This window comes from Numenius arquata, chromosome 9 (genome assembly GCF_964106895.1).
Source record: "Numenius arquata chromosome 9, bNumArq3.hap1.1, whole genome shotgun sequence".
Lineage (NCBI taxonomy): Eukaryota > Metazoa > Chordata > Aves > Charadriiformes > Scolopacidae > Numenius > Numenius arquata.
Window position 1 is genome coordinate 44,776 of NC_133584.1, and position 14,739 is coordinate 59,514.

General features: G+C 43.9%; 1 protein-coding gene across 4 annotated transcripts in view; it reads right to left on the reverse strand.

The window, feature by feature from the left end:
* Window positions 1-14,739, reverse strand: part of ABCC5 (ATP binding cassette subfamily C member 5) — a 56,252-nt gene that overhangs the window by 18,863 nt on the left and 22,650 nt on the right. For all 4 annotated transcript variants that reach the window (XM_074154018.1, XM_074154021.1, XM_074154020.1 and 1 more), the window contains 10 exons: window positions 13,196-13,343; window positions 12,553-12,701; window positions 11,812-11,919; window positions 9,569-9,919; window positions 8,031-8,102; window positions 7,776-7,900; window positions 5,576-5,648; window positions 4,822-5,025; window positions 3,412-3,555; window positions 480-582 (listed from right to left, as the gene is read on the reverse strand). In XM_074154018.1, coding sequence (XP_074010119.1) covers window positions 480-582; window positions 3,412-3,555; window positions 4,822-5,025; window positions 5,576-5,648; window positions 7,776-7,900; window positions 8,031-8,102; window positions 9,569-9,919; window positions 11,812-11,919; window positions 12,553-12,701; window positions 13,196-13,343 — 1,477 coding nt within the window. The remainder of the gene's footprint in view (window positions 1-479; window positions 583-3,411; window positions 3,556-4,821; window positions 5,026-5,575; window positions 5,649-7,775; window positions 7,901-8,030; window positions 8,103-9,568; window positions 9,920-11,811; window positions 11,920-12,552; window positions 12,702-13,195; window positions 13,344-14,739) is intronic.

The window sequence follows — 14,739 nt, forward strand, 5'->3', positions numbered from 1 at the left end:
CAGCACAGACTTAAACAGTAGGCTGGTATCAGCCTCACTATTGCTTTTTAAACCCTGCTGAAGTTCAAAGTTAACATTAAACAGAGAGAACTACACAACAGAGGTCAGATCTTCCAATTCTTCATAGGTAAATGCTGTGTCCTGCCGAGGACTGCGCAAGTACCCAAGTATTCACATTGCCCTCTCAGGACAGGACAGGACAGAGGGGTGGTGTGGGAGACAGGGTGCTGCAAGCTCCTTTGTGCCAATGGCATCTGACCAGCGGCAGCGTGATTGAACTTAAAACATTGTGCAGACACCATATTTAATGAATTAATGTCCTTTGCACACTGGCTGTGTCCTATCAACCACACTGAGTGACCAGGACTTGAGACAGCTTTCAAAACCTGAGGTACATTCATAATACGCTTTGAAAGGATATGTTTTGAGCTTATTGGTGTATAAAATAATTACAGCCAGAAATCTGATTACATAGCTACCTTCTTCCTTCTTTACAACTTTCTCCTTCTTCACGGACCCTGTTTTGGTACTTTTATCCTGGGGTCTTTTCAGTGAACTGTTTGTGCTCTTCTTTATATTAATCTGCAGGAAAACAATGACACTAAGCATACCAGAGTAATTTGATTTGACATTTTCATATCTGAATCCAAATTTATAAACTGCCTGCTAAGAACAAAGACTTTCAATAGCTCAGCATTCATATATTAACTTTGCTATTATTACAGGCGACTGCCAACTCTGGTGGATTAAATTCTCCTCCTTTATTAATCTGAACTGCTACCAATCTGTCCTGGTAGTGTGCAAGGTTGATTTCCAGAATCAGTGACACCATGAGCATTCAGGGTTGAGGAACGACACGCCTACTACTGAGAAAAAGATACAATCCCCCTGTGCCTTGTAGAAACAACTCACTATTTTTTTAAGAGGCATTTTTCCCTGCAAACACCCTAGTACTTTGCTTAGGAAAGCTCTCATGAAATACCTCTAAGGATGAAGTCTGGTTAATTTGGTCTCCCAGAAAGCAAGTGTTCAAACACTAAACTGCAGACACAATTACTGTTCTAAATCCAGCCATCTCCCAAAAATGGAAGTTCTACCTGTTCAGAGACAGCCCACAGTAACTGAACCCCACACACACCATCTTCAGAGTCATTTTCCCACACTTTACGTGAGAAGAGACATCTCATACATGTCAAACCATACAGAATCTAACTTTACCATCCACTTCTTATCCCATAGGGAATGCAAATCAACGCTCCCCTCCACGAGCTGCTGTTTACAGTGAGACATGAAGGTCAGCCAGGCATGCAGACTGGAGAATCTCACGTTAACTGTCATTACATTACTCTTAAAATGGCAGAACTATAATCTTCGTGCCTCAGAAAGGATATGCAGAGCAACGCATTATATTCTTTTGCTTCTTTCACCAACATCTGCCTGCCCAGGGAGGTGGTGGAGTCGCTATCCCTGGAGGTATTTAAGGAACGTGTAGACACGGCACTTCAGGGCATGCTCTAGTGCCCGAGATTGTTGTTTTGCGTCTGTTTGTGGGTGGGTGTGGTGTGTGGTTGTGGGTGTTTGTTTTGTGTGGTTTTTGGTTTTTGTTTTGGTGTTTGGGTGTTTTTTGTGTTTGTTTTTTTGTTTGGTTTGTTTTTTTGTGGTTGCACTCGATGATCTCAAAGGTCCCTTCCAACCAAGAAGATTCTGTGATTCTGTGGTCTCCCATGGGAAAATTTCACCAAGCACCTTCTGTATCTGTGTATTTATCACACAATGCTACCTTTTCAGAAACTTTTTTTTTTTGTGCCTGCAACTTGTGCATTAGGAGCCTCGTCTCTTAAAAAATAAACTGCTGATGTGCTTTTTAATCACTTCCTACTAAGAGAAAATGCACACAAAACTTAAATAAGTAAATCATCATCAAATAAAAACCAGCAAATTCACTTATACTCCAAAGAATGATTTCAGGAAGCAAACAGGAGAAAGGTGGGAAAATTAAATTCCTGAAAACTTAAATGCACGCCCTACTGAATGCTTCTTGTTATTTTCTAGATTTACATTTTTTCCATTGACTAAAATACTAGAGCACAAATCCAAGTTTGCATTTACAGCAATTGTTTCATAACAGAAGCAGTGTCAAGCAACTTTTTTTTTCCTCAAAACCCACCAAAACAAAGCATTTTCAGTTACATTTCCAGAATACCGCCACATCTAACTTTCAACGAGCTGTGTCACTGTCGCTGTGCCTCAGTCACACGCTGTGTGAAAAAGTAACAAACCAGTAACAATTTTTTCACACAAAGTTTGGTCCAGGTCTGTGCTAATTTGGAGGTAAATTAAGAAGTGAGCCGTCCAATAAAGGAGACAATGAGCTTCCTACTCTGAGCATCACCAGAGGAGACGATCCACTACTTTCATGTTCAACTCATGGGCTCACGGTATCCCGGTTTGAAGTAAAACCGAACCAATTTTCTGTTCTGTAACTTTACATCCTAGCTAGGCCTCCTCTAACTCTCTGAAATTAACGGCATATTGTGGAGAAAACTGCTCATTCTCAGAATGATAAGCCCAATGTTTGTGCTCCGTGCCAAGGGATGGTGTGCAGGGAGGCCCTTGCTTATCCTTATTGCTGTAACAACCAAGGGCAGCCAATTTCGTTATTTGCCCCCTTAGAGGGTCGGAAACGGAAAAAACGTAGAGGGGTCACATCGGTGGGGAGGAGGGGACAGGAGAGGTGACCCAAACCTGACCAACTGGGGTATTCCATCCCATCTGCCCCACGCTCAGTATAAAGGCTGAGGGATCAAAGGGTCAGCCCCTTCCTGCGATGGCCGACGTCCAGAGAGGACTCTGTCTGTTCATCTGCCTTTGATCCCGATCCGTGTGTTCCTGACTCCAGAGCTGGAATCCAGTTCCCATTCGTCACTGAGTCCAGTCTGGGACTTCCCAGTGCCTGCCGGTGACATGACTGTCATCCTGGGAGCTTGATACGGTTTTGTATATATTGTATCTATTTCATTATTTTCTTCTTTATTTTTATTTTAATATTAATTCTTCATTAAAGTAGTTTAGTTCATTCTAAACTTCTGAATCTCCTTTATCTCTTTCTCCTCCTCTCTCCTCTTTTTGGGGGGGGGGATAAGGGGGGGGAAGGGCCATCTGTCGGTCCGGTTTTGGTAAATTCGGCCGAAACCACGACACACGGGCAGAGTCCTCTCCACTACGCATCCCCTAAATACAAACTGTGACTGCAAATAAAAAGTGCTTATGAAGCACTGATTACTCTACAGGAAATCTATCGGTCCAATCAACACATGAACATCTGGAGCCATTTTCCTGTCTTCCAACTACGTCATTTGGTTCATCAGAAAAGTCAACATTCAGAGCACTTTAAAATAAACAAACAGGTACCTCAATATGTGGTGTTTCTCCCAGCTGTAGGTTATTGAAAATAGTTGCATAGTCCCCATTTAAATTCATCAGTTCCTCATGACTTCCTCGCTCAGTAATGCAGCCTTCTTTCATGAAGATCACTTCATCACAGTCAACAAGATACTGGAGAAAATGGCAGTAAGAACTGTTACCAAAGACAGGCCTCTACTTTCTTTATAAACATGCTAACTAAAATGAGTTAATTACTGAGCTTCTTACTGCATGAGAAGATAGTTGGTCACCGAGCTGATAGTGATAAGGATGGGATAACAAGAAGTAGTTAAGTAGTTAACTCCAAGGTTCTCTCATATGTCGAAGTGTGCACTCCTCTAGCAATCGGGACAGCCTTCAAAGGACATCCTTATCATCCTCAAGAAATTGGCTAACTTACAGTAAACTTTTACTGTCCTGAGATAACTCAATACTTTAAAAGGATGTGAGGAAGAGTATCCCTACGCAAACGGCCACCGACGAGCTCAGGCCTGTGCAGGAGTGTTTTGCAGATGCTGCAAAATTTAATACGCGTGTGCAAAAAGGGCTATTCTGTTACCCTAATGAATACGCCAGCCCCGGTGGAGTTATGTATCAGGCAGGCGGAATAATGAGAATCTTTTGTGTGTAAATAGTGGGTGAATGTCCCCGGTAAGGTGTGCTAGATTTGTGGATTTCCACCTGGCACCCAAAGTCGAATAAAGCAATATCTCCTCTCTAAACTGCTTCCGGTTTCAAGAGCTTTTGTTTCAGGTAGCAGAACAAGTCTCTGTCATTATGCCCGATAATCAAACACACTCCTACACAATCCTTTTCAGTAATTTATAGACGTTTGCACACAACACACCTCTTCCCACATAACAGATATCTGATTTTTAAAGGTCCTGCATTGATTAGAGGACCATGACTACTCTCGCTCTTCATAAATACAAAGCTTTTACCTTCTATCAAAAACAATCTGTTATGGAAGACACAGGATACTTAAACACTGCAAACGTTGATTGCTCACTGATTTCTATACACAGAAGGTAGGAAAAAAAATCTCAGAATACATCAGTTCCGATTTACTGACATCAAATCTGAGTGTTTTCTGATGTGATGAACTAGCTTTATAGCAAGTTAGCAAACGTGTTTTTGAACAAGGTATTTATTTCTCTGATAAATTTTCTTTAGCCAAGTGTTACCAGTCCCGATCAGACACCAAGCAGCACTGGTATCAAATAAACAGACTAGGCTCAGTGTAAATTTGCAAACCTAGTTTGTAAATGTTAACCATGCATCCTATAGACAGACAGCACGTCCTGCAGCAGGTCACGGCATAGAAACTTGAGAATGAAGGCAACCGACTAAACAGCATTTCAAGAAAGTCCAAAAAAGAAAGTATGACAGATGTAGTACCTGAAGCTGATGAGTAATGAAAAGGACAGTCTTTGACTTCAGGTGTTTCCTTATTGCACTGTTAAAAATGTGATTTCCAACATGAGCATCTAAGGCACTGAGGGGATCATCCAGGATGTAAATGTTCCTGTCACTGTACAGGGCTCGAGCCAGACTGATTCTCTGACGCTGTCCTCCACTCAGGTTAGCCCCGCGTTCACCGATCTGCACAGACACACCCCTGTTATTTTATTTCTACAGCACCATGCAACACAGATATTCAGAGCTCAAGAGGTAACCAGAATGAAGCAGACTATATTTTATATATATACACACACACTCAGACACACAACATTATGTATCGTTTTACTACATATATATATTCTATAGTTCAGGTGTCCACTTCTTTGTGAAATGTGTTATATGTTCAAACTCAAGGTTAATACGCTTCAAATGTGGCAGTAGTCTTTTGCTCATTTTTTTGTATTAACATAGCCATGCTTTTTTCTTCGCTATTTTAAAACAAGTTCAAGCAGGTCCTGTTAAGGCAACTAAATTTACAACAAAATGAAAAACTCCCAGACTGTCAACATCTGAGTCAAAAACAAACACAACTCTCCGTAGCCCAGGGCCTGCATTGATAAGCTCAAGAAGGCTGACAGCTTGACTTACATGCATTCCAGAATGATGTTTCCCTCACTCCAGTCTAATCCAACAAAACAAAACCATACTTTTCTTCATCTACTAATTAGTTTACTATAAGCAAAATGCATACCTCTGTCAGGTCCCCATTTGGAAGGATGGCTAGGTCAGGCCTTAGACAGCAACCATTCAACACCATATTGTATCTAAAGAACAATTAGATGAGTAGTAAGAACACTGTGGTTTTTTTCCGCAAGAATCTAGCTACTTCAGCATTATCTCACTTCTACACTAAGAGCAGACATTTCAGCAGCCTAAAACAAATGACCTGTCTCGGGCTCCCAGGAGGAAACTGAGGATAATAACTGATCACCTGCTCCTGAAGTTCTGTGAAGGTAAGGAGGCAATTTCTTTCCTGGGACGGCCAGCACAGGCCACAGGGAAGGTCCCCGCCAGGGGAGAGTCACCTTTGTACACTGCAAACAGCAGTTGTATTTAAAGAGGGCAAGGGCAGGACAGCAAGAGCAAATGCCACTTCAGTGCTGCCCCACAGCAGCTGATAAAGCAGAGGTCAGACAGGACTCCACCCACGGGTCCTGAGGGAGCTGGCGGACAAAGTTGCTAAGCTGTTTTCCATCAAATTTGAGAAATCGTGGCAATCTGGCGAAGTTCCCGCTGACTGGAAAAAGGGGAACATAACCCCAATATTCAAAAAAGGAAAAAAAGAAGACCCAGGGAACTATAGGCCAGTCAGCCTCACCTCTGTGCCTGGCAAGATCATGGAGCAGATCCTCCTGGAATCTCTGCTAAGGCACATGGAAAATAAGGAGGTGATTGGAGACAGCCAACATGGCTTCACCAAGGGCAAATCATGCCTGATAAATTTGGTGGCCTTTTACAATACTGCCACAGGCTTGGTGGACAAGGGCAGAGCAACAGATGTCATCTACCTGGACTTATGCAAAGCGTTTGACACTGTCCCACATGACATCCTGGTCTCAAAATTGGAAAGTCATGGGTTCGATGGATGGACCACTCGGTGGATCAGGAACTGGCTGAATGGCCGCACTCAAAGGGTTGTGGTCAATGGTTCAATATCCAATTGGCGGCCAGTGACGAGTGGAGTTCCTCAGGGGTCGGTACTGGGACCGGTGCTGTTCAACATCTTTGTCGGAGACATGGACAGTGGGATAGAGTGCACCCTCAGCAAGTTTGCCAACGACACCAAGCTCGGTGGCGCGGTCGACACGCTGGAGGGATGTGATGCCATCCAGAGGGACCTGGACAGGCCTGAGAGATGGGCTCGTGCAAATTGCATGAAGTTCAACCAGGCCAAGTGCAGGGTCCTGCACCTGGGACGTGGCAGTCCCAGGCACAAATACAGGTTGGGCGGAGAATGGCTGGAGAGCAGCCCTGAGGAGAAGGACTGACTTGGGGGTGTTGGTGGATGAGAAGCTGAACGTGAGCTGGCAATGTGCACTGGCAGCCCAGAAAGCCAACCCCATCCTGGGCTGCATCAAGAGAAGTGCGGCCAGCAGGTCGTGGGAGGTGATTCTACCCCTCTACTCTGCGCTCGTGAGACCCCACCTGGAACACTGTGTCCAGCTTGGGAGTCCTCAACACAGGAAAGACGTGGACCTGTTGGAAGGGGCCCAGCGGAGGGCCACGAAAACGATCGGAGGGACGGAGCACCTCCCCTGTGAAGAGAGACTGAGAGAGCTGGGGTTGTTCAGCCTGGAGAAGAGAAGGCTCCGGGGAGACCTCAGAGCAGCCTTCCAATATCTGAAGGGAGCCTACGGGAGAGCCGGAGAGGGACTCTCTGTCAGGAAATGTAGCGACAGGACAAGGGGTAACGGTTTTAAATTGGAAGAGGGGAGATTCAGACTAGATATTAGGAGGAAATTCTTTCCTGTGAGGGTGGTGAGGCACTGGAACAGGTTGCCCGGGGAAGCTGTGGCTGCCCCATCCCTGGAAGTGTTTAAGGCCAGGCTGGATGGGGCTTTGAGCAACCTGCTCTAGTGGAGGCGTCCCTGCCCAGGGCAGGGGGGTTGGAACTCGATGATCTTTAAGGTCCCTTCCAACTCTAACCATTCTATGATTCTATGACTCCAGCATGAAGGACAGCCCTCGCTGCAATGAGCCACCACAGCCACCAGTCATGGTGACCACGGACAAGAGAGGCAGGCTCTTAGGTGAGACTTAACGGAGCCTTAAAGGCAGACTCTAAAAGGATACGCAGGCTTTAGTTGCAGCGTACTCTGCACTAAATCTTCCCACGCTTGGGCCAAGAGTTACTAAGCTTTCATGAAAATCAGCAAACAGTTCTGACAAACCTTTCTTCATCATATTCCTTGCCAAAAAGAATGTTGTCCCGAAGTGTAGCATTGAGAATCCAGGCCTGCTGGGCCACATATGCAAATGTCCCATTTACTGCAATGCTACCCTCCAACAGGGTCATCTGAAATTAAGAGGAACTGTGAAATTATGCTATTCCATGTTTAGAACAGACTTTCTTCTACAGAGTCCAAATAAGTGAAATAGGAGGTAGGTAAGAGAAGAGCAGAAGTAGTCAGAACAGAATTTCTCACCTGTCCTAAAATCGCTGAGATAAGTGAAGTTTTTCCGCTCCCCACACTGCCACAAATTCCAACAAGTTTTCCCTAGACAGAAAAAAAAATAATTATGGTACTCATTTCTTACATTCTCCATCCCTTTCAGGATTTGGACTACCTTTAATACCTCAGAAGGGACAGATGGACATTAGGACAGCTGAAAAGAGACATAACAGACAGAAAACGGCAAAACAGTAAATAAAGAGTGAATACTATCCCGCCGTGGACTAAAACTGAATCAACTTCACAGAGGAAAACGAACATATTTTAAGATCAGCTTCCCTTTGACTGGGCCTGATACAGCTGCACTCAGCTGGGAGCACCGAGGCCTGCCTGAACAGAAATGCACCAAGATGCTTTTGAGAGCGGTAAGGAAAGATATAAAGAGGGAAAGACTGAAAGAAAAACAGAATTTGGAGTATATCTGTCAAGTAAAACTCATGGCCTATGAGATGTAGTTTGCAAAGGAACACGTACCAAGAAAAGTCTAGAATCCAGTCACTTTGAAGCGTTTCTCTGCAATAAAATGGGTGGGTTGATACCCACATTAAACCATGGATTCATCAAAACTATTTTTGTTCCTTTCGTAAAAAAAGGTAAAGTAGTCAGAAAGTATATAGCCACTCATGCATCATGTTGCTGGCCTTCTCTCATTTACAAACATCTGATAGTAAACTGGCCTTTACATTTCCAATTAACTGTGTACTCTTTTATCAAGGCTATTTTTTAAACTATATGCAGCTTCTCAAAAGTTTAAAATACAGGGGTTTAATAGTTTAAAATAGCTTAAACTATCGTTTTACTTATATGACTACAGGAGACAATTTAACCATAAATATCTTGATAAATGCATGGATCCCATTACTACAGCATCCAAGTGCCAGACTGCAAGACTTTTGTATTTGTAGATGTCATGTATTAAGTTCAATGCTTTTTCTTTGACATTTTACATGCTTTTACCCATCTTGGAATGAGGACTCCAACTGCTTCTAAATTCTTGAAAATCTGTGTGTCTTTCCACTGTACCAAAATTGTCAGGGAAGAAAACTGCACAATCTTCAGTGAAAAAGCACTGTTATGCTCCATTAAAACACCTAACCACCTAAAATGTTCACCCAGAATACAGCTGCAAACCTGCAAATTCTCCAATGGCTGCAGGGATACCTGCAGTATCCACCAATACCCCCCCGATATCCCTGTTGCCCTGCTGATTCTTTAAGCTCAATGGCTCATATACTGTACCGAGAGTATGTCGGTACAATGTCAGGTGTGAAAGCGATGCAGCCTCCAGGTGTTTCACGGAGTGTTTGCAAAGATCTAGTTTGCTAGAATGGCACAGCTGTTTACATAAAGATCAGCCACTGCATCCTGGATACTGCAGTTGCCATGGATATTACAGGAGTGCACAACAGCAATATGCTCCATTTCATGCAAAAATACACAGCCCCGTATTCCAAGGGACAGCTAAAAATGAGGCCTTCTGAAAGCTCAGATTTCCTCCTTTCTTCTCTTACCTTTTCTATCTCAAAGTCAATGTTGTAGAGAGTCCTCTGAAGCCGAAGGTTAACCAGATGGATGATTTTGTTCTCCTCTTCAGGGCTAGGATGGTCATCACTGTCCACTAGAAGATGGCCCTTCTGCTCTGCCAGCACAGCCTGCTGTCCCTCATTCTGAAGCTTCAGTTTCTCTTTCTTGCCCTTGGTGACTTTCTTGTCTTTTTTCACTTTGGGGGTCAACTTTGGTGAGCTCTGGACGCTGGCGTGGGAGAAGTCCCAAGCCAAGGTAGCATTTTTCACCTCTATCGCGGTGTGAGGATTGGCTGGTTTTTTCTTTATCATATGAACCTCTTCCATTAGAAATAAACTCTGATAGGAGTTGTGAGAGAGGTGTAAAGATGAGACACCTGATCAAGACTGGGAGACAAGCCTATGGCACACTCACGCAGCAAAACACATCAGGCTATATAGTAGGAGGAAGCTGAAGAGCAAAAGGTAGCTCATTAGTGTCAACTAACTCCAGGCGTGCTAAGTGGCCAGGGCATTCCTGGATGTGGTGGAAACACATAGATACACTAAGACTTTTACCGAACTGCAATACTTTGCACGCAATATGAGAGAGGCTTATTCTTTCAAGTGTTTGAAAATGCAGCTCTGTAATTTCCAGCTTTAAAACACCTAAGTAGAATATATGGGAATCCCTGGAGGGGTTCAAGGCCAGGCTGGACGGGGCTTTGAGCAACCTGGTCTGGTGGGAGGTGTCCCTGCCCAGGGCAGGCGGTGGGACTGGATGATCTTTAAGGTCCCTTCCAACCCAAACCACTCCATGATTCTATGAAAGGAGCGGCCACTACGAAGGAAAGTGACTGCCTTGTCCTGTACACGAACTCATTATGGAAGGAGAAGGAATGACTTTTAACTTCAGCCTTTACCCTTCCCCTTTTCTGCTGGGAAAAAGTTATCTTGCACAAATTTAGCTGACCTATCTTGGGCTGCTTGACAATAAGAAGCCATTAAGTCCATTGTATCACGTTTTCCACCACATCCATCAGTACTTACAGTCAACACAGATTAGGAAGAGATTTTTCACACAGTTTAATTCCAAGATAAAACGTTTTCCATTTACATAGTTTATATTTTGAACTAAGAAGCCTTATGCAATTAAAGACTTCTCAATCCTCAGCCTTATTTATGCTTGCCCAAACCATACATTCATAAGAAAGCTCATACTCATGTACAGAGCCAAAAAGTTAGGTACATTTTTACTATGATGTTAGAGTATCCCCACCTTGTGTTATGCTCCCTACACAGATTACACTGTTCACAGTCAAACTGGGAGATATTACTATTTCTTTCCCCTCTCCTCCTCTTCCCCTGCAAAACTCCCTTCAGTGCATTTGGATTTAAGAAAGCCTGATTTAGTGTGACTCGGAAGATTAAACAAAACCGCTCAAAATCAATGGGATCTCAAAACTGTTCTGCAGATCCCATTCTTCTCACACCCAGGTGTGTTTCATGACTGCATTACACAGTATCCACATATCTGTCAATGTTTGTGGAACCCTATTTGGAAATTTCTGCAATGTACTATTGTCTTCAAGACAGAAGACAAAGGCCTGACCTCCGAGTACAGACTGAAGTACACACAGCATATTCACTTCACAGGGACTGAAGGATGAGACAGCATTGTTTGTTATAAGGGTTCTAATGTCCTGCTACAGATTCTGTTTTGTCACATCACAACTGCGTTTTATTCAAATAGTGTAGTTTCAGTCACTTAATCTGGTCTGGAAATACAAAACCTGTTTTTCACGACTACAGAGAAAACTCTACTGGTTTGTGCCTAGGTAATACATGACATTTCCAAAAAGAGCGTCACTAGCAGAACGTGAAATTTCATTGCAGACATGTTGCACTGTCTTTTCATGCAAATGGTCTTAAAAGAGAGTTTAAGAATTATAATACTGTGAGCCATCTAGTTCTGGATTCTGTGTTTGTGTCTCACAGTGGCCAACACCAAAATCCTAAAATCATTAAATATTTTGCCTTGCACACTGGTATTATCTTAAAATTCTAATATTCCTTCATTAGATTTGAATTTCTTTTGCAGAATCCAATAATCTGGAGTGCTAAGTGTAAAGAAAATAAACTCCTCAGTCATCAAAACACCATTATCTTCCAAGTGTTCCCTTCAGCACCTATGATACACATACAACACTCCACAGGTACAGTTAGAACTGCAAGGCCAAACGACTGCTTACCTTAAATCTGTCAACAGAAACAGACGCCTCAGATAGAGACTTCACTGAGAAAGGTGTTACTTTTAGAGCAAAAGTCATTGAATTAAAGACAGTGACCACTGTGAATGCCTAGAAATGAGACGAGAGAGAATCACATGTAGATGCAACATACAAACGGCTCCAACCTCCCAAAAGCTGAATTGTCACAGCAGCCATTCAGAGCCATAGAAAAGGCCCAAGGTCCAAGAATAACCATTTACATATTCAACACATTGTGAAACAGCAGAAAACAGCAGATCTAGCCAACTCTTCCTCCAGTGCTTGGTAACAAACCAAGGCAGACGTCTTCAGTGTTTGTAGGTCTGCTGAAAGCAGCAAATTCTGCATTAGCCTACTACTTGTGAACACCCACGTTCAAATCCTGGTTTAAGACAGATTTGTGCTGTTTGCATCCAAACACATGGTAAAACAACAACATCCAGCAATCCCGATGTCCCGTCTGAACAGCAAACAGGAGCTCTAGTTTACATTCACCTCAAAACCCATTCTGGGGAAGGTCAGGCGTGAAACAGCCCCAATAGCTCTTTGTGCAAGACCCGAGGCTGCAGCTGCCGTCACACCCGTCGGACGGTCACTTCTGTGAGCACGGCCTGGCCACGCGGGCACGGGCACAGAGCACAACGTGTGCCGAAGAGAAATGGCTTAGCACAAAAACTACTGTCGCGATACCGTAAAGAGTATTTTCAACACGCAGTACGTTACCTGAGCTGCTGTAAGGTCGTAGCCGAGGATCATGTGGACAGAAAAGGTCACCACGCTGGCAATGACCACAACTATGGGGGCCACCCCCACAGTGATGCTCTGGAAGTAGCCCGCACGCTCCAGGATCTTACGTTCTTCCTCACGGATTTCTAGAAACACGAAGAGGGGCACCACGTTTGAAGTATGATTTGGGGGATAAGTACACAACAGACAGTACCGTAACGCTATGAGCACGGAATACGAGAGGCCTAACTCTACGGCTCAGCGTTTATCATATTCTACCTTCCTATAAAGACTGCAGTTACAGAGAAGCAAACTATAATGGTCTGTAAATCTCCATAAGAATAGAGGTCTTTTTAAAATGGAGCAGCCAGCACATTTATCAAATGATAAAAAATGGAACAACATTTACAAACGGAAGATTAGTGCCAAGCCACAAACATCCTTATGCCAGAAGGTGAGACTGCAGAGGCAGGTCTGTTGGTCCAACCTGCCACGCACAACAAGCAGGAAGCCCCAAGGGTGGTGGTGTTACTACACTGTGTGTGCACCAGCACCCACGCTGCGGAGCCAGGACGCGGCAGGGCACTAAGCAACGGGGCATCCGCAGAAAAGGAAGCATTTACAGATTGCGTGAACTCACTTTGAACGTTCTGAGAAAATGGTTTGACCCAGGCATACATTTTAATGAACTTAATGTAATTAAGAACTTCATTCATCTTTTGCACACGCTCATCTGTTGTCGATACACACTTTCTTCTGAAATAAGCTGTGAGGCGCGACACAAACATCTGAAACAAAAGGAACACCATGAAACATTAATGGCAGCTCAGAGAGAGCAAGTACATCCAACTCTGATTACCAGAGAAAGCCAATTTTGAATGGGAAAAAGGGATTCAGGAATGAGGCAAGGCAACTTGTTCTAACGTAAAAGTTGGCTGGAAGCACTGTCCATTATCCTCCCGCTCCATCTGCACTGAGCACTAGGCGCATGATAGCAAGTTTCAACAAAAATAAAAATTTGTGAAAAAAAAAAAAAAGGTGTGCACTTCTACCAAACTGAATAGTACCAGATTTGTCGGAGCTCCTGAAGCACAAAGACTACAAACACTCTCAGCAAAAGACACACCAAGATGACCCATTTTAGCCAACCTTTTAACCTGGTCCCATAAGCAAAAGAGCAGAGCTGGACTGTGCGAGCGAGCGCAGCCAGATCAGTGTCTGCCACGTGCCAGTGCTACGAAGCGGGTAAAACAGTTTTAACTTTTTTACCAAACCAACCTAGAAATAAGTAGTTGTTCCCATGTTTCTAAGTATCTGATACTCTTACTCTGATCCCACCCCTGGTCTGAAATTCAAAACCAACCCACTACTATAGGAAGTTTTCAGCCCTTTGCCCTTCTTCATACTCCTGCAATGTCTTTTGGAGTCCCCATCAATACAGAAGGACTGCTGAAAAGAACTGGAAAAGATGATCAAACTCCACTCCTCATTCTCCTCTTTAAAATATAATTCCCATTACTTTAATCCTACTGTTAGCCAGACAAATCGGACTGAAGTGGACCTCACAGCATTCAGCCTCCATGCTTTTTAAAGCTGGTATTATGAACACAGTGACAAATCTTCAGCAGCCTCGCAGGGCATTTTGCCTCGAACTAGCCTATTTCACAGCTCAGAGAAGTCAGGGCAGAGTAACTGCCCTCTCCAAGGCACGGTGCTTTTCACATCTTTTGCTGAAATCAAGCATGGCGTGCTCATGCAAAACTGAGCTCCAGTACATGAGCTGGAGCCTTGTATCTTTCCAACCTCGACCACACACACCTGAGCATTCTGCAGTTTAATTTAGCTACGTATATTTATCTCAGTCAACTCTATCACAGAATCACGTGGGGTTGGAAGGGACCTCTGGAGATCATCTAGTCCAACCCCCCTACCAAAGCAGGTCCACCCAGAGCAGGTTGCACAGGAACGTGTCCAGGCAGGTTTTGAACACCTCCAGAGAAGGAGACTCCACCACCTCCCTGGGCAGCCTGTTCCAGGGCTCTGCCACCCTCAAAGTAAAGAAGTTCCTCCTCATGTTTAGGTGGAACTTCTTAAATTCAAGTTTGTGCCCATTTCCTCTTGTCCTATCCCTGGGCACCGCTGAAAAAAGACCGGACCCATCCTCTTGACACCCACCCTTTAAGT